The sequence below is a fragment of the Paramormyrops kingsleyae genome, chromosome 14, assembly GCF_048594095.1.
Source record: "Paramormyrops kingsleyae isolate MSU_618 chromosome 14, PKINGS_0.4, whole genome shotgun sequence".
Classification (NCBI taxonomy): domain Eukaryota; kingdom Metazoa; phylum Chordata; class Actinopteri; order Osteoglossiformes; family Mormyridae; genus Paramormyrops; species Paramormyrops kingsleyae.
In genome coordinates, this window is record NC_132810.1 from 939,862 (window position 1) to 962,401 (window position 22,540).

General features: G+C 49.5%; 2 protein-coding genes across 12 annotated transcripts in view; one reads left to right on the forward strand and one right to left on the reverse strand.

Moving 5' to 3' along the window:
- LOC111855364 (frizzled-3-like) overlaps positions 1 to 7,416 on the forward strand; it is a 39,009-nt gene extending 31,593 nt beyond the window's left edge. Inside the window, exon 7 of the mRNA XM_072699005.1 lies at positions 5,871 to 7,416. Within this exon, the coding sequence (XP_072555106.1) occupies positions 5,871 to 6,120 (250 nt within the window). The 3' untranslated portion in view covers positions 6,121 to 7,416. The remainder of the gene's footprint in view (positions 1 to 5,870) is intronic.
- A 1,040-nt stretch (positions 7,417 to 8,456) lies between these two features.
- Positions 8,457 to 22,540, reverse strand: part of LOC111857680 (serine/threonine-protein kinase MRCK alpha-like) — a 73,737-nt gene continuing 59,653 nt past the window's right edge. For 5 of the 11 annotated variants that reach the window (XM_072699008.1, XM_072699007.1, XM_072699006.1 and 2 more), the window contains 18 exons: positions 21,779 to 21,898; positions 21,589 to 21,669; positions 21,335 to 21,440; positions 20,716 to 20,852; positions 20,263 to 20,402; positions 20,093 to 20,174; positions 19,514 to 19,733; positions 18,822 to 18,884; positions 17,490 to 18,083; positions 16,864 to 16,961; positions 16,521 to 16,605; positions 15,849 to 15,972; positions 15,209 to 15,326; positions 14,669 to 14,851; positions 13,313 to 13,427; positions 12,887 to 13,047; positions 12,274 to 12,348; positions 8,457 to 11,758 (listed from right to left, as the gene is read on the reverse strand). In XM_072699008.1, the coding sequence (XP_072555109.1) occupies positions 11,627 to 11,758; positions 12,274 to 12,348; positions 12,887 to 13,047; positions 13,313 to 13,427; positions 14,669 to 14,851; positions 15,209 to 15,326; positions 15,849 to 15,972; positions 16,521 to 16,605; positions 16,864 to 16,961; positions 17,490 to 18,083; positions 18,822 to 18,884; positions 19,514 to 19,733; positions 20,093 to 20,174; positions 20,263 to 20,402; positions 20,716 to 20,852; positions 21,335 to 21,440; positions 21,589 to 21,669; positions 21,779 to 21,898 (2,634 nt within the window). In that variant the 3' untranslated portion in view covers positions 8,457 to 11,626. The remainder of the gene's footprint in view (positions 11,759 to 12,273; positions 12,349 to 12,886; positions 13,048 to 13,312; positions 13,428 to 14,668; positions 14,852 to 15,208; positions 15,327 to 15,848; positions 15,973 to 16,520; positions 16,606 to 16,863; positions 16,962 to 17,489; positions 18,084 to 18,821; positions 18,885 to 19,513; positions 19,734 to 20,092; positions 20,175 to 20,262; positions 20,403 to 20,715; positions 20,853 to 21,334; positions 21,441 to 21,588; positions 21,670 to 21,778; positions 21,899 to 22,540) is intronic. The other 6 variants (XM_072699010.1, XM_072699015.1, XM_072699012.1 and 3 more) reach the window with 3 other exon arrangements.

Here is a 22,540-nt window from a genome sequence, read left to right on the forward strand (position 1 = left end):
ACAGACACTTAGCCAACTAAGCCACACAAGCCAGTACAGAAACTCAACAACTCGGTCTCCTACTTTACCTGAAACGGCACCAGTGCCTAACTAATGGTGAGGAAGGAACCTCCAGGCAAAATCAAAATAAAGGAGGGGGGTGGCTTGGTAGGGTAGTGGTTAGCAACAGTGCCTCACACTCCCAGGACCAGGGTTCAAGCCTCTCCTCCCCATGCACAACCAACATGCCAAAACAGATGACCACCACCCTCAGCCCCCCCCCCCCAGAATATACAGTTAGGAAAAAATCAATTGCCACACTTAGGGCCCCCACCTTATTATTAAACAAGTGTGAGAGCAGCAAGACTTATAATAATAATACACAACCCTTAATCCTTCTTTTCCTATAAACCAACAGGCAAGCCAAGGCTGGGCTTGAACCCATGACCTTCTGATCACAAGCACAGACACTTAGCCAACTAAGCCACACAAGCCAGTACAGAAACTCAACAACTCGGTCTCCTACTTTACCTGAAACGGCACCAGTGCCTAACTAATGGTGAGGAAGGAACCTCCAGGCAAAATCAAAATAAAGGAGGGGGGTGGCTTGGTAGGGTAGTGGTTAGCAACAGTGCCTCACACTCCCAGGACCAGGGTTCAAGCCTCTCCTCCCCATGCACAACCAACACCCCAACAACATGTGGAGGCCAAGACAGATGACCACCACCCTCAGGGCCCCCCCCCCCCAGAATATACAGTTAGGAAAAAATCAATTGCCACACTTAGGGCCCCCACCTTATTATTAAACAAGTGTGAGAGCAGCAAGACTTATAATAATAATACACAACCCTTAATCCTTCTTTTCCTATAAACCAACAGGCAGGCCAAGGCTGGGCTTGAACCCATGACCTTCTGATCACAAGCACAGACACTTAGCCAACTAAGCCACACAAGCCAGTACAGAAACTCAACAACTCGGTCTCCTACTTTACCTGAAACGGCACCAGTGCCTAACTAATGGTGAGGAAGGAACCTCCAGGCAAAATCAAAATAAAGGAGGGGGGTGGCTTGGTAGGGTAGTGGTTAGCAACAGTGCCTCACACTCCCAGGACCAGGGTTCAAGCCTCTCCTCCCCATGCACAACCAACACCCCAACAACATGTGGAGGCCAAGACAGATGACCACCACCCTCAGGGCCCCCCCCCCCCCAGAATATACAGTTAGGAAAAAATCAATTGCCACACTTAGGGCCCCCACCTTATTATTAAACAAGTGTGAGAGCAGCAAGACTTATAATAATAATACACAACCCTTAATCCTTCTTTTCCTATAAACCAACAGGCAGGCCAAGGCTGGGCTTGAACCCATGACCTTCTGATCACAAGCACAGACACTTAGCCAACTAAGCCACACAAGCCAGTACAGAAACTCAACAACTCGGTCTCCTACTTTACCTGAAACGGCACCAGTGCCTAACTAATGGTGAGGAAGGAACCTCCAGGCAAAATCAAAATAAAGGAGGGGGGTGGCTTGGTAGGGTAGTGGTTAGCAACAGTGCCTCACACTCCCAGGACCAGGGTTCAAGCCTCTCCTCCCCATGCACAACCAACACCCCAACAACATGTGGAGGCCAAGACAGATGACCACCACCCTCAGGGCCCCCCCCCCCACCAGAATATACAGTTAGGAAAAAATCAATTGCCACACTTAGGGCCCCCACCTTATTATTAAACAAGTGTGAGAGCAGCAAGACTTATAATAATAATACACAACCCTTAATCCTTCTTTTCCTATAAACCAACAGGCAGGCCAAGGCTGGGCTTGAACCCATGACATTCTGATCACAAGCACAGACACTTAGCCAACTAAGCCACACAAGCCAGTACAGAAACTCAACAACTCGGTCTCCTACTTTACCTGAAACGGCACCAGTGCCTAACTAATGGTGAGGAAGGAACCTCCAGGCAAAATCAAAATAAAGGAGGGGGGTGGCTTGGTAGGGTAGTGGTTAGCAACAGTGCCTCACACTCCCAGGACCAGGGTTCAAGCCTCTCCTCCCCATGCACAACCAACACCCCAACAACATGTGGAGGCCAAGACAGATGACCACCACCCTCAGGGCCCCCCCCCCCAGAATATACAGTTAGGAAAAAATCAATTGCCACACTTAGGGCCCCCACCTTATTATTAAACAAGTGTGAGAGCAGCAAGACTTATAATAATAATACACAACCCTTAATCCTTCTTTTCCTATAAACCAACAGGCAGGCCAAGGCTGGGCTTGAACCCATGACCTTCTGATCACAAGCACAGACACTTAGCCAACTAAGCCACACAAGCCAGTACAGAAACTCAACAACTCGGTCTCCTACTTTACCTGAAACGGCACCAGTGCCTAACTAATGGTGAGGAAGGAACCTCCAGGCAAAATCAAAATAAAGGAGGGGGGTGGCTTGGTAGGGTAGTGGTTAGCAACAGTGCCTCACACTCCCAGGACCAGGGTTCAAGTCTCTCCTCCCCATGCACAACCAACACCCCAACAACATGTGGAGGCCAAGACAGATGACCACCACCCTCAGGGCCCCCCCCCCCAGAATATACAGTTAGGAAAAAATCAATTGCCACACTTAGGGCCCCCACCTTATTATTAAACAAGTGTGAGAGCAGCAAGACTTATAATAATAATACATAACCCTTAATCCTTCTTTTCCTATAAACCAACAGGTAGGCCAAGACTGGGCTTGAACCCATGACCTTCTGATCACAAGCACAGACACTTAGCCAACTAAGCCACACAAGCCAGTACAGAAACTCAACAACTCGGTCTCCTACTTTACCTGAAACGGCACCAGTGCCTAACTAATGGTGAGGAAGGAACCTCCAGGCAAAATCAAAATAAAGGAGGGGGGTGGCTTGGTAGGGTAGTGGTTAGCAACAGTGCCTCACACTCCCAGGACCAGGGTTCAAGCCTCTCCTCCCCATGCACAACCAACACCCCAACAACATGTGGAGGCCAAGACAGATGACCACCACCCTCAGGGCCCCCCCCCCCAGAATATACAGTTAGGAAAAAATCAATTGCCACACTTAGGGCCCCCACCTTATTATTAAACAAGTGTGAGAGCAGCAAGACTTATAATAATAATACACAACCCTTAATCCTTCTTTTCCTATAAACCAACAGGCAGGCCAAGGCTGGGCTTGAACCCATGACCTTCTGATCACAAGCACAGACACTTAGCCAACTAAGCCACACAAGTCAGTACAGAAACTCAACAACTCGGTCTCCTACTTTACCTGAAACGGCACCAGTGCCTAACTAATGGTGAGGAAGGAACCTCCAGGCAAAATCAAAATAAAGGAGGGGGGTGGCTTGGTAGGGTAGTGGTTAGCAACAGTGCCTCACACTCCCAGGACCAGGGTTCAAGCCTCTCCTCCCCATGCACAACCAACACCCCAACAACATGTGGAGGCCAAGACAGATGACCACCACCCCAGAATATACAGTTAGGAAAAAATCAATTGCCACACTTAGGGCCCCCACCTTATTATTAAACAAGTGTGAGAGCAGCAAGACTTATAATAATAATAATACACAACCCTTAATCCTTCTTTTCCTATAAACCAACAGGCAGGCCAAGGCTGGGCTTGAACCCATAACCTTCTGATCACAAGCACAGACACTTAGCCAACTAAGCCACACAAGCCAATACAGAAACTCAACAACTCGGTCTCCTACTTTACCTGAAACGGCACCAGTGCCTAACTAATGGTGAGGAAGGAACCTCCAGGCAAAATCAAAATAAAGGAGGGGGGTGGCTTGGTAGGGTAGTGGTTAGCAACAGTGCCTCACACTCCCAGGACCAGGGTTCAAGCCTCTCCTCCCCATGCACAACCAACACCCCAACAACATGTGGAGGCCAAGACAGATGACCACCACCCTCAGGGCCCCCCCCCCCCAGAATATACAGTTAGGAAAAAATCAATTGCCACACTTAGGGCCCCCACCTTATTATTAAACAAGTGTGAGAGCAGCAAGACTTATAATAATAATACACAACCCTTAATCCTTCTTTTCCTATAAACCAACAGGCAGGCCAAGGCTGGGCTTGAACCCATGACCTTCTGATCACAAGCACAGACACTTAGCCAACTAAGCCACACAAGCCAGTACAGAAACTCAACAACTCGGTCTCCTACTTTACCTGAAACGGCACCAGTGCCTAACTAATGGTGAGGAAGGAACCTCCAGGCAAAATCAAAATAAAGGATGGGGGTGGCTTGGTAGGGTAGTGGTTAGCAACAGTGCCTCACACTCCCAGGACCAGGGTTCAAGCCTCTCCTCCCCATGCACAACCAACACCCCAACAACATGCCAAGACAGATGACCACCACCCTCAGGGCCCCCCCCCCCAGAATATACAGTTAGGAAAAAATCAATTGCCACACTTAGGGCCCCCACCTTATTATTAAACAAGTGTGAGAGCAGCAAGACTTATAATAATAATACACAACCCTTAATCCTTCTTTTCCTATAAACCAACAGGCAGGCCAAGGCTGGGCTTGAACCCATGACCTTCTGATCACAAGCACAGACACTTAGCCAACTAAGCCACACAAGCCAGTACAGAAACTCAACAACTCGGTCTCCTACTTTACCTGAAACGGCACCAGTGCCTAACTAATGGTGAGGAAGGAACCTCCAGGCAAAATCTAAATAAAGGAGGGGGGTGGCTTGGTAGGGTAGTGGTTAGCAACAGTGCCTCACACTCCCAGGACCAGGGTTCAAGCCTCTCCTCCCCATGCACAACCAACACCCCAAGAACATGTGGAGGCCAAGACAGATGACCACCACCCTCAGGCCCCCCCCCCCAGAATATACAGTTAGGAAAAAATCAATTGCCACACTTAGGGACCCCACCTTATTATGACCACCACCCTCAGGCCCCCCCCCCCCAGAATATACAGTTAGGAAAAAATCAATTGCTGCACTTAGGGCCCCCACCTTATTATTAAACAAGTGTGAGAGCAGCAAGACTTATAATAATAATACACAACCCTTAATCCTTCTTTTCCTATAAACCAACAGGCAGGCCAAGGCTGGGCTTGAACCCATGACTTTCTGATCACAAGCACAGACACTTAGCCAACTAAGCCACACAAGCCAGTACAGAAACTCAACAACTCGGTCTCCTACTTTACCTGAAACGGCACCAGTGCCTAACTAATGGTGAGGAAGGAACATCCAGGCAAAATCAAAATAAAGGAGGGGGGTGGCTTGGTAGGGTAGTGGTTAGGAGAGGAGAGGAGGATGAGGAGAGGCTTGAACCCTGGTCCTAGTGGTTAGCAACAGTGCCTCACACTCCCAGGACCAGGGTTCAAGCCTCTCCTCCCCATGCACAGACACTTAGCCCACTATGCCACACAAGTCAGTACAGATACTCAACAACTTGGTCTCCTACTTTAGCTGAAACGGCACCGGTCCATAACTAATGGTGAGGAAAGGACATCCAGGCGAAATCAAAATAAAGCCCAGTCTGAAAACAGTGTACCTTACCTTGGTCCAAGACTTAGAGGACAAGGATTTTAAGGAAACAATAATAGACACTTTATTAATCCCCTAAGAAAAACCTCCTTAGACTCCCTTTACTGAAAGCAAACTCAGAAATACCAAGGCCAGGCTTGAACCAGCAACCTTCTAATCAGAGGTCCAGAGGTTTAGCCCACTGAGCTACTGAAGCAACCATTGAACCACAAGAGAAACTATGACACAGGGATGATTCTAGGCCACTTGTCTCCTGTGGCCCCACCCTTGTGGATGCACTTGCTGAACAGGATTAGCAAATTGGCACAGTACGTTTTTTAAGCGCAAATCATTTTCCTTCCACCAGGTACACCCCCTGCAGCTACCGCGGAGTAGAAGAACACCCCATCCACGTGGGAACACCCCGCCTGAATGAGCAATCACGGCACAGCAGCATGCAGCGCCTCGACAGCCAATCACGGCAAAGCAGCATGCAGCGCCTCGACAGCCAATCGCGGCACAGCAGCATACGGGACCTCAGCAGTGCACCACCCCCTCCCATCACGCATGGAAGCGCCATGAACCGAGTTGTTGAGGAGGACGGGACAAGTGCTTGAGCTTGGCCAAACTGGAGGAGGTGTGGTGCAGCCGAGAGCCAGGACTGAGATGTCTCCATGTGCTGTGGCCGTTACGGGACTCAGCCCACTTCCTCACTAAAATGGAATGGATACACTGTAAAGGCCAAAACCAGGACCTGGACATAAGTAGGTCTAGAGGAATTACTTTTCAGCGTGAGATCTGGTTTGTGGAAGCTGTGACTGACCAGCAAAAATGTTTCATGTACAGATCTCCATTTCTGTGGCATTATCAGTGCTGGAATACAGAGCAGCTAGAAATCATCTTCTGGTCTAATTTCCCAACATATAAATCCTGTTTGCAAGCCAGCTACAGCCTTTTCTCTGACTCAAATTCCCACACCTCCTTTTCTATGCCAAGAAGGGCGTTTTTTCCCCCTTTGGTTTTGTGGTGCCGTTGTAGCTTGTGGGACAACCGCCCTCCCCTGGGGAACAGCGAGGGACAATTAAAGTGAGTCTTGCTGGTGTAGCTGAGCTTTAATGTCACACAGGTGCAACCCTTGAGCCGGAAAATGATGTGGCAGTCGGCAGAAGCCCCGCCCACCTTCTAGAGCCACACAGCCCTTTGCCACAGAGGTCAAGAGGCTCCTCCGTGTGCAGGTCTCATGGCCTCAAAGGGCTCTCCTCTTTACTTCCTGTTATATTTCCTTGCTGGTGTGGATCGGGATGTGTACAGCAGTGCAGTGCACTGATTGACCATGAACTGCTACAACAGGAACAAATATGCAGTTACACTGAAGTCTGGAGTTGCCAAGTAAAGATTGTTATCCATGGCTTTGAGATGTCCCACATTCACAAATGGGTTAAGTTTGCTAGGATGTTTGCCACCAGCGTTCCTCTACCTCCAGTGCTTGGTTACCTAGGTAGCTGTAAGCGAGAGTGTGAACGTTCAAAAGATGACTCGCACAACTATGGTTGACTGATATTACAGCAAATTGTAACTTAGTTATACAAGTTGGAGATGCCAGTGTAAAAAATAAATCAATAAATCCCCTAAAGGTCACCTGCAAACCACAGATGGTCTTCAAAGGTCTGTAGGCCGTAACATTCGATCAGTGTGGGTTTCTGATATCACTGCAGCAATGTTCAACACTGTAAACAAAACCAAACTGCTGACAATTCTGAGGAATCTCTGCCTGCCGTTTTCTTTAATCGGAAATCTGTACATTCACCCTCCAACGTGTACAAAAGATTTTAGCACTTTAACTTCAACTCTAGGTATGTTGAATCTGTATAGGTGTTATGTAACTCTTTGAATTAAAGTCATTTTGTAAAGAATTCTCTCCGTTGAATGTCCCTCCCTGCTTTTTGAGTTCAAATGTTACTATTAAAGCTTTGTAATTTGAAATGATGGACAGCTGGCTTAACGAAATCGCTCCAGGTGATTACTGATACTGACAGTAGTTATTGTAGCAGCACACGAGGTCATGTACAGTCTTGTGTGGCTCTTTGCAGCAACCCTGTCAGCTTTGGAGACCTTCAGCAACCTGCTACCCTCTGGATGGATTTATGACAAAGCTAATGCTTCTGGGCTTATTTTACACAAGGCCATATAGGCAGCAGGATTAGATCCCTAGTATGTGAACTAGGTATAATTAAGCAAATATTTCCTTTTTAGGATAATTTCCCAAAGGGCTTGGGAACGATTGGGGATCTTTTAGACCATGCCAGGGACTAACTATAGAAGGAGGTCTGGCCAAAAGCACACATTTCACTTACAGGAAGAGTGATGAGTAATTTATCTGGCAGTAGAATGAAGGAGAAAGTACAACAGGTGTAGTTTTGCTAATAGCCATAAATGCACTTCAGTATAGCACAGTACGAATAGTAGTTCAAGCCAGGATATACTGTCAGTTTGTTCAAGGGTCAATATTCCTGGCATACAGCAAGAAGGCAACTGATTCAGCTACACGCAGATTTTACGTGGAAATATATACTCCAGAGATGGAAAGGTCAGGTTCAGATCCAGACCAAGAGTTTTTCCACTAACCAGTTGAGTACAAAGTGTGACGTTCATAGAGTACTAAGCTGGTTGGTTGAAAAATCTTGATCTGGATTTGTACTTTTTGAACCGGAACCTTCATCCACCTGCGGACCGATGCCTCCCTCCAGAGCCCTGGGGCGAGACCCCAACCCCAATGGCCCAGGAGTGTGGATGCTGGCTGTCTCTCACCGAGAGCAGAGTGGGCAAAGACGCAATTCTCCTGCAGGAATGAATGAAGTATCAGAGGCCACAGTGGCTGGAGACGGGACACAGTCCTGCACACAGATTACATCAAACACAAGAGGCAGCACGGAGTCACACTTAGCAGCCAACATTGTAACAGTTCCCCCTTTATTGAAATACATCAAAGTCAGGTTAATACAATAATGAATTTCCACAAAAAAAGTGGCAGCCAATCCCATACATTTTTTTTGTCATTCTAACTTTTTTTTTTGTGTGAAAAAGAACCTCTGTAGTGGGGATCGTCCAACTCAAAGCAACAGCAAAAGAAAGAAAGTGAACAGAATCCCAACAAAAAAAGTGAAAATGCATTAAATGCAAAACTGTACATATCCTTAGAAAAGGAAAAAAAAAAGAATTGGCAAAAACGATGCTGGGAAAGGGGGGGGGGGGCAGCAAATGACACTTCGGTGAACTGAGAATGTGTGACCCTCAGTAAAACTGTCCCCTAATCACCTGACTGTCCTATTTTTCCATTCCTATTAACACCATTACCCAGAATCACTTAAATTAAGACACACCGTCCATTATAGCCATTATTCATTTCTATTTTACAATGTTAAAAACAAATTGTCTTACTCATTCCACAGCTACACTACAATTACTCTCCTATGTAGTGCATCTTATAATTTAGTCACTGCATTAAATAATCATTGGTTCACACATTCCTGAGTTTAACATATTAAGGATTTCTTTCTCGTTAAAGAAAAAAACCCAGCCAATTACGCTCCTGGTCAAAGAAAATGTATCTGTGACTATGGGACAAATACTTACTTTTGTGTGTGTGTGTGTGTGGTTTGTAAGCATATATATATATATATATATATATATATACACACACATCCACACACAGCCTAGGTGGGTTAAACACTAACAGCAGAAATTGGACAGTCCAGGACTGCCACCTCCAAAAGAATGGATTTAATCATTTACTAAGTCACTATTATTTGGCAACTGTAAACTCAAATGCACCCCTTCCATTCAGCGGAAAACGTGTATTAAACCTTACATCTGAAAAGTAAACCATCTAACAAGCGAGAACAAACACTGTCCTCCCTAAATCCTGTTTACATCTGACATTCAATACAAACAGGTCTTCTGCATGAGAAGACTCTGCTGCATCGAAATGCAAAATTCCATTATCACCGTATATGTACTCATGATATATTTTAAATATTGATTCCCTGCTTTAATCTCTCTTAGCATTAGCTGTCCACTTCAAAGCAGATTTTTATCAAATAAGATTAACAGGAGAAAAAATATATCCAAATAATGCTTGAATACTGCCTCTGCATTAAGCTTAAATAAATTACTGTCAGTTTAAGTCATTTTTTTTCTTTGTCCAGTTAACTGAAACCATGAAAGGAGGGGGGGGGGGGAGACCCCCACACGCATACATTTTGGTCACTGCGTCGTCTGCATGTCCTCACGTTGCTCTACGGTAGGCGATGTTTGGCTGCTGCCAGAGAGCAGCGCTGGCGCCCCCTAGCGAGGAAGACGGCCCACAGCGCTGGCGCCCCCTAGCGAGAAGGACGGCCCACTGCGCTGGCGCCCCCTAGCGAGAAGGACGGCCCACTGCGCTGGCGCCCCCTAGCGAGAAGGACGGCCCACTGCGCTGGCGCCCCCTAGCGAGAAGGACGGCCCACAGCGCTGGCCTGTCCCAGTCCACCCAATTTAACATCTACCCTCCGACACTGGCCCAACCTCAGCCTATGCGCATGGCCGAGCAATTAAAATTCCTTACGATTCTGCACAATGGACAGTAAAGTTAAACACAACCTCATACATCGTAGTGTTCAAGAGTTCATTTTTTAGTAAATAGAAAAGAAATAAATATAGTGTACTGAAAAAAACCAGACATAATCCCAGCCCTTAATGGGGCAAAAACAGAGAGGGAATATCACAGTCGCCTAACTAATTAAAAATAAATAAATAATCTTTGGAAACAGCATTATTGCTTCTGTGATAAACACATGAAGCACACAGGGGGCAGGAGAGAGGCAAACTAGGCTCCCGCGTGCGTGTGCATTCGCTCCAAGGTTTCGTCTGCCTGCAGTGCGGCTGCCTTCTCGTGTCTAAATGATGCAAAAAAATGTATAATAATTCCCTCAAATGCTCAGCTCAAGTTTGACCTGACATTTCAAACGCTACCCGGGAGGAATTGAATCATTTCCCCATAAGCCTTATAAAACAAAGCAATCTAAAAGATGGTTTAAAAAAAATGGGGGTTCAAAACACTTCTAAACTTAGGACAAAATAAATTCTTGGCAAAAATAAAAACAAAAGGCCCAAATTAGAAAACCCAATAAGCGAAATTTGCTCTTGCAGGTTTACAATCATTTTTTTCTTACAATATATTATACTCTACTTAACATTTATGTACATCAATAAGGAAGAACCTACCCGTCTGCTCGTGAATGACAGAGCGGCCTCTCTTACGTGGAGGGGATTTGCCATGCAGTGGGCGGGACACGGGTTTGATTGACAGGCGACTGAAGCAGTGACGCTACTACACAATGCCCGGCTGCTATAGGCCACTATCATTTTAAAAAGATAACGCTGGCCTTTATTTTCAGGGTACCTTATGAGGCATTACTACAACCCCCCACCAGCCCCCCTCTGAGACAAGCTGAAATTAGTGAGCATTTTTTTTTTTCTTAAAGAAGAAAAAAAAAAAGAGGATGAGCGACAACAGGCAGGTCTTCTAGGTTGCTTTTAGTCCGCGGGCCTTCGGATGTCCAGATGTGTCCTCCCCGATTTGAGCCCACAAATTTTCAGTGGCTGTTCATCTCATCTTCCAGCCTGGGGTTTTGAGACTCAATCTTACACTTCACAATGGGAACCTGCTCAAAAATTAGGAGTCTAATATGCACATACAATTTCTTTGTTGAACTTCTTTGTTCAGCTATTTCAGATATTTCTCTATGGTTTTTCCTCACTAAAATAAAGGGGCAGTTACTCCCCCTTGTGGCAACTAGAGAAATGCATCAGAGATACACAGTTAGCGCTTATCTGTCATGTTACCGCTGACTGCTGATACTTATTCACCTGTCGCACATGGAGATGCACACACACACACTTTCATGCCAGCTTTCTGATTCGATCTGAGGGGCTCCTTCTCCCAGCCTGGTGGTTGTAGCGCAAAAATAACTTTCTTTTTTAAAAACAAGGTGCTAACAACTACAGTCACTGCCCGTTGCCTGGAGAGTCCGGGGAGGGGCGGGGCGATCAATGCGGAGGAAGGAGGGGGTTGGAGATCTCCGCTCATGTCTCCCAGCCCATTCGGTCTGTGCTCTCCAGCGAGAGGGACTTGGTTTTGTGTGGGGAGGCGGGGCTGGGGGGGCTGCTCATGTTGGAGCTGTTGGAGGCTGTCGAGTGCCGCGGGGAGTCAGAGTCCTGCACGTGGGGAGAGAGGGGCGGAGACAATGACATCATGCACCCATTCCGACACTCGGGATTGGCTGGAAACTTCAGCTCGGCGTCTAGCTGAGAAATACAACAGAAATGTTTAAATCCACTGGTTCCCTAAAGCGGAGGATCACTCTGGGTATTCTACTGACGCATGCAGGGGTTACTGTGCCTAGCTGTCTGCTGACGGCGCAAAGGGAAGCATGGCCCGTCCCTCTGCTGCGATACTGCCCACCCGCATCACATGCAGACCAGGATGAGTGGAGAGGCGTGGCTTAAGTCAGAGGCCCCACCCACAGCCCACCTCCGAGGGAGGGGACATGCAAATGAGTGTGGCACCCAACCTATCAGGGCTCCCTGCTAGAGGGAAAAACGGGAATAAAATCCCAGAGGGCCTGCATTTAGCTGTACAGGAAGGGCAGGGCTGGCAGGAGGAGAGGGGGGAGGGGCTTAGGGACGGCGGCTGATGGGGCGGGGCTTGCTTGCGTGTGCGTCAATGTTACCTTCATCTTACTAAGCAGCGTCCGTAACGCCCTTTTCATGTCGGGGGTCTTCTCCGACGGTGATACAGCCTGCCACTGCAGAGGAGAGGCACATTCAGCGGGCCGCTTCAGCACGGCGTGTCGGTGGGGGGTGGGGCTTATGGAGCCTCCGAAATGTGGGGCGGGGCTTATCGCAACAAATGAGCGGGAGGGAAATGAGATGGGGGGTTTGCTTTTTGTTTTTTTTAGTCTGGACGACTCGAGGTCTCCGCCGCTCATCGGTAACCTGCCATGCGCGCTTGGCCTCTTCGACCCAAACTCCTGCAGGCTGGGTGGAGTTTCCAGCGCCGATGTTAAAAACCCATCCCTCCCTAGCCCAGGTCCCCAAAACGTCCTCAGCAGACTCACATGGTTATGTGGATTTAAGTGCTAAATTAAATATCTTAATATTCTTCATTTTAACTATCTGGTGGTGAAGACTCAGCTGGTCCTTATCCTGCCTCAGAAACAGCTCTGAGGGGGGGGGGAATTGATGAGTTCCAGTGATCGTGAGTGAGTGTGACTCGACCCCCCCGGAGGTATGCAAGCTCCAGGGGACGGCACTGGTGAAGTGGCCCACTCTCAACACCCTCACCTCTCTGTCGAACTGCGAGACGGGGGTGTCGGCCCCCGCGTCCATGCCCCCGCCCGACGACAGCGAGCCCTCGGAGGGCGAAGTGGTGGCCTGTCGCCGCGAGCCGTAGCTGCTGCTGGAGAGGTCACGCCGAAGGGCGCTGCCATTCTGGGCCGTGGACCCTGGGGGGACCGGGAGGGTGGGGGGGGGGTATCAGGATCCCGCTCAGTTCATCCTTGGCTGCAGTATAATACTTATAATAGAGCTTAAAGTAACTTGTTTGTCTAAAGGACAGGCTGTGTCACTCGATGCCCAAACTGTGTTAGTGGTGCATGGTATGGAGGGTGGCACTAACTCTTATAAGATGGTCTTTTTTGGGTGGGGGCAGAACACACCCCAAGCCCCGCCCTTAGCCCCGCCCTTAGCCTCGCCCCTGCGGTTACTCACGGGCGCCCAGGCCGCTGCTGGCACTCATGGACCGGCCCGGCTCGGGGCGCGCCTTGGTCATGGAGGGAATGCTGACGGAGCCGCTGAACGAGCGGCCCTCCTGGGGACGGAGGTTCTGGGGGAGGGGGAAGGAGAAGGGGATGGGCGGGGGGGGACGACAACATGACTTCATCAGGGGTGGATCTGGGAAAGGAAGCATTCTGAGCGAAGGGGACAAACAAGCGGAGGCGATGCTGTCTTTACCAGCCATTTCCAGCGGCCATTACGAGGGTCTCATCTCAAAAACGGTAAAAGGCATCATCTCATGTACTTACGCTAAAAAGCCACGACAGCAACCTACAGTGTACAAGATGCATCTAGAGAAACAGAAACGTGCAAAGCCAGGAGCGGCAAAGTTCACACCTGGTGTACCAGGCCGAATCAGGAGTCACGATCCCACTGCATCATCTCATTGGCCCTTAAAGAAGCCACGCCCCCTCACAGTGTCCTCTGCATACAGCAGGATAAATTTGGCTGATTTAAAGATATTCACACAACTATAGAAAAAATAAACATTCTTAAATCTTAAAATCCAAAAATACAAGAAGCTGACAAACTTTTCTGCAGAATGTCGGATTTTTGTTTTTACTAGTTCTGTTGTACAATTGATTATGAATGTATGTATGGAGAAGGGTCCCGTATTCTGATTGGCTGGTTATTCTGGTGGGCATCCTTTCCTATTCGTTGTTCACTTACAATGAATGCAGAACTGCATAATTTCAAAGCCCCAGTTTGACTCATTCCTTCAGTTGGTTCAGAGGCTGAAAATGGTCATTACTATAAATCCTTCAAAAACAAAAGGATTAACTTGAGTGCTTATGGGACATAATGTCAAAAACTGATTCTGGAAAATTCTACCTGAATGTTTGAAAAGAAATTTTATGGTGCTGTAGGGGCTCTTAAAATGACATACGTTACTGGTAGTAGCGAGCACACGCACACGCACACGCACACGCACACACACCCAAATACATTATCCAATCCTCTTCCTCTCAGAATAAAGTGCACACTAACCTTAGACAGGAACATACTAAGAGATAAACTGAATTCTAGTATCAGAAACAGTCATACTGATTCTACACAGACACTACTGGCTTGTACCAGGGCCCCTTCTCTCTCTCATAGACACGCCCCCCCCCAGACAGGACAGTTGACTGAGACCACACTGCATATGTCGGCCATTAACTAACTTCCCACTGAAATACAAGCTCGCACAAATGCATGCACAAGAAGCCAGCCTTCAGCTGGGGAGGGCAGCACTGCAGGCAGGGGGGAGGGGCGGGGCCACAAGGGCGGGGCCACAAGGGCGGGGCATACCCGAGAGCAGACGGAGACTGGAGTCCCGGGGACAGAGTGCACGGACCGAGAATGGGAGGAGAGGGGCGGGCACTCGTGGGACAGGAAGATCTCGGCAGAGCGGACAGTCATGTGATAGACGTGCTCAAAGCCGGCGGGGGCAGAGATGACACTCAGTTGTGGCGAGGGGGGAGGGGAACATGGCTACAGCCAGAAGTGGGGGAGGAGGAGGGGGGGAAAAGGACCAAGAGAGAGAGGAATGAATAGAAAGGACAGCAACAAGACCCACAAAGACCCTGGTGCAGGATGATGTACGGACTGCCATTTTCACAAGCCCCTCCCATACCTGAAGAACCAAAATGAGTCAATAACTACAACGGGGGGAATGCTAATGCTAATGCTAGCTGAGACTGGGTCATTTAAAATGGAAAAAAAGCAAAAACGTCACGGGTGAAAAGCTGTAACAGTTAGCTTCTGAAAATCACAGCACTGCCGTTAAGAGGAGAGAGACAGACGAGTGTTCAGGCCTCCTGTATGTGGTGGGGAGGCCTGCTTCCTTACCAAGGGCAGGTCTTTCAGGATCTGGATGCCATCGCCGGGCCCCATGTGGGCGATGTGGTTGAAGTTGGTGGGGTTGGAAATGAGCTTATTCCTCATCTCTGGGTCCCTCAGCATCTCTCTGCACACCAGAAGGACAAAACAATTCAGCACCACAGCTGGAGCTCGGTCAGGAATTAAACTCACACCATACAGCCTGCCGCTGAACTGCAGCACCTCTCTGTCAAGCAGGTAAACACACCCATCAAGCACATCTTTGTTCTCATATAGCAAAGAACAAAACTCCCTTTTTTGTTACCTGATGTACTAACCAATAAATGAATGTCTTACTACAAATCGCCAGCAATTTCTAGCAAATCAGATAACTGCATGTTAAGATGTGGAGCCACCAGTGGAATGCAGAGTAAACAGTAAGTGCTGCGGTGAGAGACACAGGGTTTGTCCCTATAGCACAACAGCCTGATTAGGTGCTTTGTGAGTCAGTAATACTTCAGCTACTGTAATTTTGCTGGCAGTAATGAAGTTTGCATTTATTCTGACTTGAGGACAGGGTACAACTAATATTATTGGTGTCGTCAGTGCTGAAGGTGGACTCTGGGCCTTAGAGCGGATTTGCGCTCTGCGGGGGGGAGCCGGCGTGCACCTCCGCTGCTGGATCCTCTCCTCCTCAGGCACGCGGAAGGAGAAGCGGCGCTTGTTGCTGAGGCTGCGAACCATCTGCTTGCGGCTGTTGTCAGATGTCTCGGGCAGCACCAGCTCGTCACCCTCTGCGGAGTTAAGCGTGGTGGAGTCAGCGCAGCGCGCCGGGGAGAGAGTCAGCGCAGCGCGCCAGGGGGAGAGTCAGCGCAGCGCGCCGGGGGGGGGGAGTCTCAGCACGCGGGGGGGGGGGGGGGGGGGGGGGAGTCTCAGCACGCGGGGGGGGGGAGTCTCAGCACGCGGGGGGGGGAGTCTCAGCACGCGGGGGGGGGGGGGAGTCTCAGCACGCGGGGGGGGGGGGGGAGTCTCAGCACGCGGGGGGGGGGGAGTCTCAGCACGCGGGGGGGGAGTCAGCACGCCGGGGGGGAGTCAGCACGCCGGGGGGGAGTCAGCACGCCGGGGGGGAGTCAGCGCAGCGCGCCGGGGGGAGAGTCAGCGCAGCGCGCCGGGGGGAGAGTCAGCGCAGCGCGCCGGGGGGAGAGTCAGCGCAGCGCGCCGGGGGGAGAGTCAGCATGCCGGGGGGAGAGTCAGTGCAGCGCGAGAGAGAGAGGAAAAAAGAGGAAGGAAGGAATGGTGCCAGTTTATCTGAAACAGCAGGAAGCCGGAAAGCCAGACATACCTGCCATCTTGTTCTTAAAATAGACGAGTCGCACCGTTTCCAGGCCAAGGACGTTCAGAGAGCCGTCCATGTTGAGGGGCCTCACCTGTGAGGCAGGCAAACAGGCATGTAGAGCAGTGTTTCTGAACCCGGTCCTCGGGGCCCCCAGACAGGCCGCGCTTTGGGTCCCTCCCAGCTCCCAGCAGAAATGTGAACTGTGTGGCAGGGAGCTGGGAGGGAGCAAAAATGTGGACCATCTGAGGTTCTTGAAGACTGGGTTGAAAAAACACTGATGTGTTGTGCTCCCCTGACTGCCCCCCCACCCCCACCCAAACACGCACGCAGGCCCTGCACCAACACCCACCTTTTTCAGGGGGATGGTCTGAATCCACTCCATGGTGTTAACATCAAACACATCCACAGCGTTCTCACTGTACACTGACAGGTAGGGGGCGTTGTAGCCTGGGGGAAAAGCGACGCCGGTCATTCTACCTGTGGCCTGTTATGTTATCAACACACATCAGTACCTGTAGCACAGGCCTGGCCATTTAATGTTCGGTGCCAAATACGAGCTGCACCATGTTTCGTTTTTGGAGATTTTTGAGCATTTTAGTATTCATGGGACTTGAACATAAAAGTTTTTTTTTTTTCATATTAATGATCATGAGGACCAATAAAAATAGCTTGGTGGGGTTGTTATGCACTCCTACGTTTGCCTAAGTCTGCTTTAACAAGTAAAAAAAACAAAAAACAGGACATGACTAAAACTGGACTGGGGAACAATCTATTAAACAACTTTGCAGACACTCCGACCACTAGATGGCACCAATCGAATTGCATTCTACAAAAAGCAGAGCAAGACATAGTAACACAACTACAGAACGGTATTAATACTGTGGCCTGTGTTTGCCAACATGTACCTAAAACAGGCACCCTTCAAAATGTTAAACAAGGAACAACACATTTAATGCAGAAATATAGGGTTATTACAGCAGGAAGTCGGTACGGCCGGCCACATGAGCTCCTGCTGGCGTGACCTCCGACCGTGTGCATCCACATAGACGCCAACGCCGCTGAAGCACAGGAGAAACTCCTTGCTGGAGACGCTGACGGCGCAGAGGGCGTCCAGCCCTAGCTGGCCGACGAAGCCCAGGGTGGTGTCCTCGGGGTGCAGCAGGCTGACGGGCGCCGCCTCCCCGTGCAGGCTGTAGCGGGCGAAGCCTCCCTGGTAGCCCACGACGAGCCTCTCGCCCATCAGCGCCATCCACTGGACGGAGGCCGGCGCCTGGATCTCGCGGAGCTTGCGGTGGCGCGTGCGACCACGGCTGAGCTCGTAGCAGAGGACCTGCCGCTTCATGGCGACGCACAGGCAGACGAGGGCGCCCCTGCGCAGCGGCCCGGATGCCAGCGCCTGGCAGCCCCGCGTCTCCGGCAGCTTGTGGAAGTCGACCTCGCGGCCGTCCAGCGCCGACATGGGGAAGAGCCGCACGTGGCGGTTACGGCCCGAGATGACGGCCAGCAGCTGCTCGGAGGGGAGCTGCTCCATGTGATGCACCTTCTTGTTGTCGCCGATCCGAATGATCTCTGAGGAAGGAGGGAATCTGGCTGAAGCCAAGACAGCAGGACACGGCAGGCAAGAGCAACTGAAGCAGATTAACAAAACTCATTCAGCCCATGTGATAGGTTTGGGAAAATTTATGTGGACCACGTCTTGGAAATTTAACGAAAGTTCCTGGGTGAGTTTTGGTTCCCAGCACTGTGACATCTGTGGCCTGTACAACGAAGCGGGGTTACTGGCTTACCGGGGTAACTTGTCGGATTTAAGGTAGTCTGGGCAAGATGTAAGTGAACGAATATGAAATCCATTTAAACTGTGATACCTTAAATCCGACAAGTTACCCCGATAAGCCAGTAACCCGCGTCGTAGGACAGGCCACAGATGAGGAAGCCTGACTTTGGGGCATATTTACTTTTCATTTTTTAGCAGATGTTTTATCCAAAGCAACGTTTTTTTTGGAGAAGACGGGGGCTTGGGGTCTTGCTCGGGGGCCAAGTGGTGAAATCAGTCACCTGACCCCGTGATTCAAACCTGTGACTTTCTGATGACAGTGTCCCGACCTGCTGAACAGCACACAATCTCATCTCAAAAACAATAACAAAAAAAAAATGGACTGAATGAGTTTTGGAAATTTGCTCTTCAGTTTCAGTGTGAGACAGGATTTAGAAACAGAACCAATTAACTATGATGTCCGTCTCTAATCACGTCATAACCCTAAATGGAAGATGGAAGGAATCTGGCACAGGTGGACTTTCAGGTCCTACCGTCTTTGGTGATGTGGATGACGTACAAGCCTTCCTCGTTTCCCAGGGCAATCCGTTCATGATCTGCAGCGGAAGTAAAAAAAAAAAAAGAGCTGAAAAACTTACAAAGAAAAGGAGCTTAAATGGGGTTGTGTGACTTTAGAGTGACAGCACAGAGCTCCATAGAAGAGGCAATTTCATTTCAATGCAAAACATGCTTTTACCCAATTGCAGGCTCAAACCCACGCCAGGACCAGTTAGGGGTTAAGGGGCCTACTGAAGAGCCGCAAGGTGAAAACACTCAGCTGAGTCTGGGATTGGAACTGGAACCTTCCAGTCACAAGCACTGTGTCCTAACCCATTCAACAACACACAATGCTTCTCCACAAAGGGTCTGAACTCCCTACCTCATCATGAAAGAGTTAGTTCTTACACACTCGACAGATATCTGTGTGTATGTTTCTGCGTGTATGAGTACCATTTAAAAAAATTAAATAAATAAAAATAAACATGTACTAAAACCTCATAGGGTTTGGGATTTAATCCCTGCCCCTAGTTCTATGATGTTTTTCCCCAGTAATTTTCATCAGTTTTGAGGGAAACAATCCCTACAGAGGTATAAGTGAAATATGTGAGGGTGCATCTATACAGGCATATACGGGCACAAGCAGACACCAGTAGCGCACTGTGCCGTGCTGAGAAGGCAGCGGCACCTATGATGGTGGCTGACTGCGCGGTCTTGATGAGCGGCAGCGTGCTGTCGTACGCCTCCTTGGGCACGTAGACGAAGCGCTCCTTCAGCTTGCTTTTTCTTAGCAGCCGGTGGATCTCGTTGAGAATCTCCACCCACTTCTTCCTCTCCAGGTCGCTGTCGGCCAGGAACAGGATGGAGCACTTGCGGCGGCTGGAGGTGGAGAGCTGGGAGGCTGTTACCTGGGGGGCAGGGGGGCACGGAGGTTTTACCAGAGAGCCATGGGGAGCGAGGTAGGCGGGGCCAGGGTACCTACTAACTGCGATGTCTCTATGCTGTCAATCAACTGATTTAAACCTTCCCATTGGCTTAGCAACTGAATGACAGCAATAATCTCTCCAAAGGCTGGTTACTGTGTCTTTTGATGCCCCATCGCCCCTCCCAATCTGCACTGAACCAATACAGTCAATAGCAGTATAAGAAGCAATGCCAAGTGACAGGAGTACCCATGATTCCAGATTGGCACCATCCAGTCTCCTGTCCTTGTGGGATGCTACCCACAGCCAGTCAATGAACGAACACCATGTGGACAGGCGCTCACCCTGAAGATGCACGGGATGTCCTTCCGACTGGCGTGGATGACATCGGATGCAGAGACAGAGCTGACAGAGAACTCTTCATCCCTAAAAACAAATGCGTACACGTGTCACATGACAAATGACCCGACAGATGATTGGCTAAAGAACAGCCGCCCCGCCCACAGCTTCCCACCTCATGTCGATGACCTGGCTGACCATCACTCCGGGCTGTGAGGCCTTGCCCTCCGCCAGATCGTACAGGAAGAGCTTGAAGTCGCACACCACAGCCACGGCCCTCTGCCAGCCCTTCTTTACCCCAGCTGGCTTCGGGACCTGGCAGAGGAAGCACCGTTAGCCCCCACCAGGAGCGTAGAGGCGGAATACCCCAACCCTCCCCGGCAGGATGCCACACCTTCACGGCTTGGAACCGGCAAACGTTCTACCTCAAAAGCAGCGCATGCCGCACCAAAGGACTTCATTAACTCCGGTAATTATGGACATTTTTAAGCTAAAAAGCTAAGCTGACGCCCACAACCTCTATGGTGAACCCTGCCTTCAGAGCCCAACAAAACCAGGGTGCCCCTCTTACCCGCACGTGCCCCTCTTACCCGCACGTGCCCCTCTTACCCGCACGTGCCCCTCTTACCCGCACGTGCCCCTCAAATATAGTGCCAGTGCCCTTCTGCGGGTCGACGCCCAGAGGGCCCTTGGTCTGGTCCAGAGGGACGGGGCACACCGCCGGGGCCTTGTCAGCGCAGGTCACGTGACACGAGAAGCTGCAGGCTGGACCCAAGCGCACGACCAGGCCCACGTTTATTAATGCAAAATGGCATAATGTGATTTTTTTAAATTAAGGAATAAAATAAAGTAGAAAGATTGCAATATATCAGAAGTTAGATAATTAGGTTTTCACGTCAAACAAGCAGCTAGTCATGGTGAAAGGTTAATGATTATCAAATAAACAAACAAACTGGCAACAAACAAATAAAAGCCTGAGAATGCAAAAACACAGAGATTTACGAAGATTCTAAATAAGGTGCTTAATGGTGACTTCTGTTAAAAAAAATCTAGAACTGCTTTTGATTTTACTTTAGTAAAAATAACTAGTACAGCACAGTATCGAATGGAGGAAACTCGCTGAACAGAATTCAAAGAGCAAATACATATCAGAAGTATTTTGTATAAAAAAATTTAACATGGAACAGTGCAGAGCTCAATGGAGAAAATCAGCAATGAAAGGGACATTGTCCCAGGCAACGCCTCACCTTCGCAGACGCAGCCCTGCCGCATGAGGCCCACCATCACGGAGGTGCACTGCTTACACTTCGTGGGGACGCTGAAGGTCTTCACCACAAACTGGTGCGCTTTCGGCTGCATTAGCCACAACGGGCAATTAGCGGACAGTTAGCGTGTGCAATGCTGTGCGTTAGCCCAACATTCGTCCAGGCTAACGATGCTAACGATGCTAATGGGGGGGGGGGGGGGGGAATCCTGATCACTGGTAACAGCGGCTTCCTACCTTGGGAGAGGCAAGACTGGGCCTGTTGAACCCTGGCCGCGTCATCGGAGTCTGTGTCGTGGTGGGGGATTGGTCTATCAGCTGACAAGGAGAGGTCAGAGGTTAAAAGGCACCGGTAACTGCGACAAGAGCGTTTTAGGAGGTGAAGACCATGCCTGACAGGCAGAAAAGTTCCAGGCCTGGGATTTACCTCAATTGGCTCCAAGTCGCTGGCAGTAGAGGGCGATCGCGAGCGGGACAGGAGGCGAGAGCGAGTGTCGTCGTCCCGCGACGGGGTGTTGGACAGGCTGAAGGTTTCCATGGAGTCAGCCTTCAGATATGGGGGGGGAGCGGGGTTAGGACCATGGCTGTGGTCTATTTGACATGAGTACTTGGGCTAAGGAGGAGCTCAGTGGTAGGCTTGGGTGGCATTAGGGTGAAACGCTACACCGTGGTATATTTTATCATGGGGGATGCCCCCTCCTCAGCAAATGTTACTGGCGATATTTCGAAATACCAGAAAAGCCTTGCTTTTGAAAATACGAAATACTGCATCCCGCAGTGTAATGTATGGACTGAATGACCATATGAAAAATTAGATACTACCCAAGCCTAGTCAATGGAAAAGGACATCAGATGAGTGCTGCACATAAAACACTGATAAAATTGATTATGTATAATAACCACAAAAATATAAAAAGAGAGATCTAAAATGATTATGATTATTTCCCCAGCTCACAACTACAGAAGAATTTAAAGATGCACCAACATGGAACACAAGCGCACCCAACCCCAGATAGTGTGACCGTCACCTTCAGAAAAAGGGGACAAAGAGAGCAACAGCAAGAGAGACGGACAACAGGAAAACAAACCCACATGGCACCAGCAGTACCATAATCAGGCCAGGCGGGGGGGGGGGGGGGGGACAGATACAGCACAAGAAGAAGAAGAACAACAACCGGTAACCAACAAC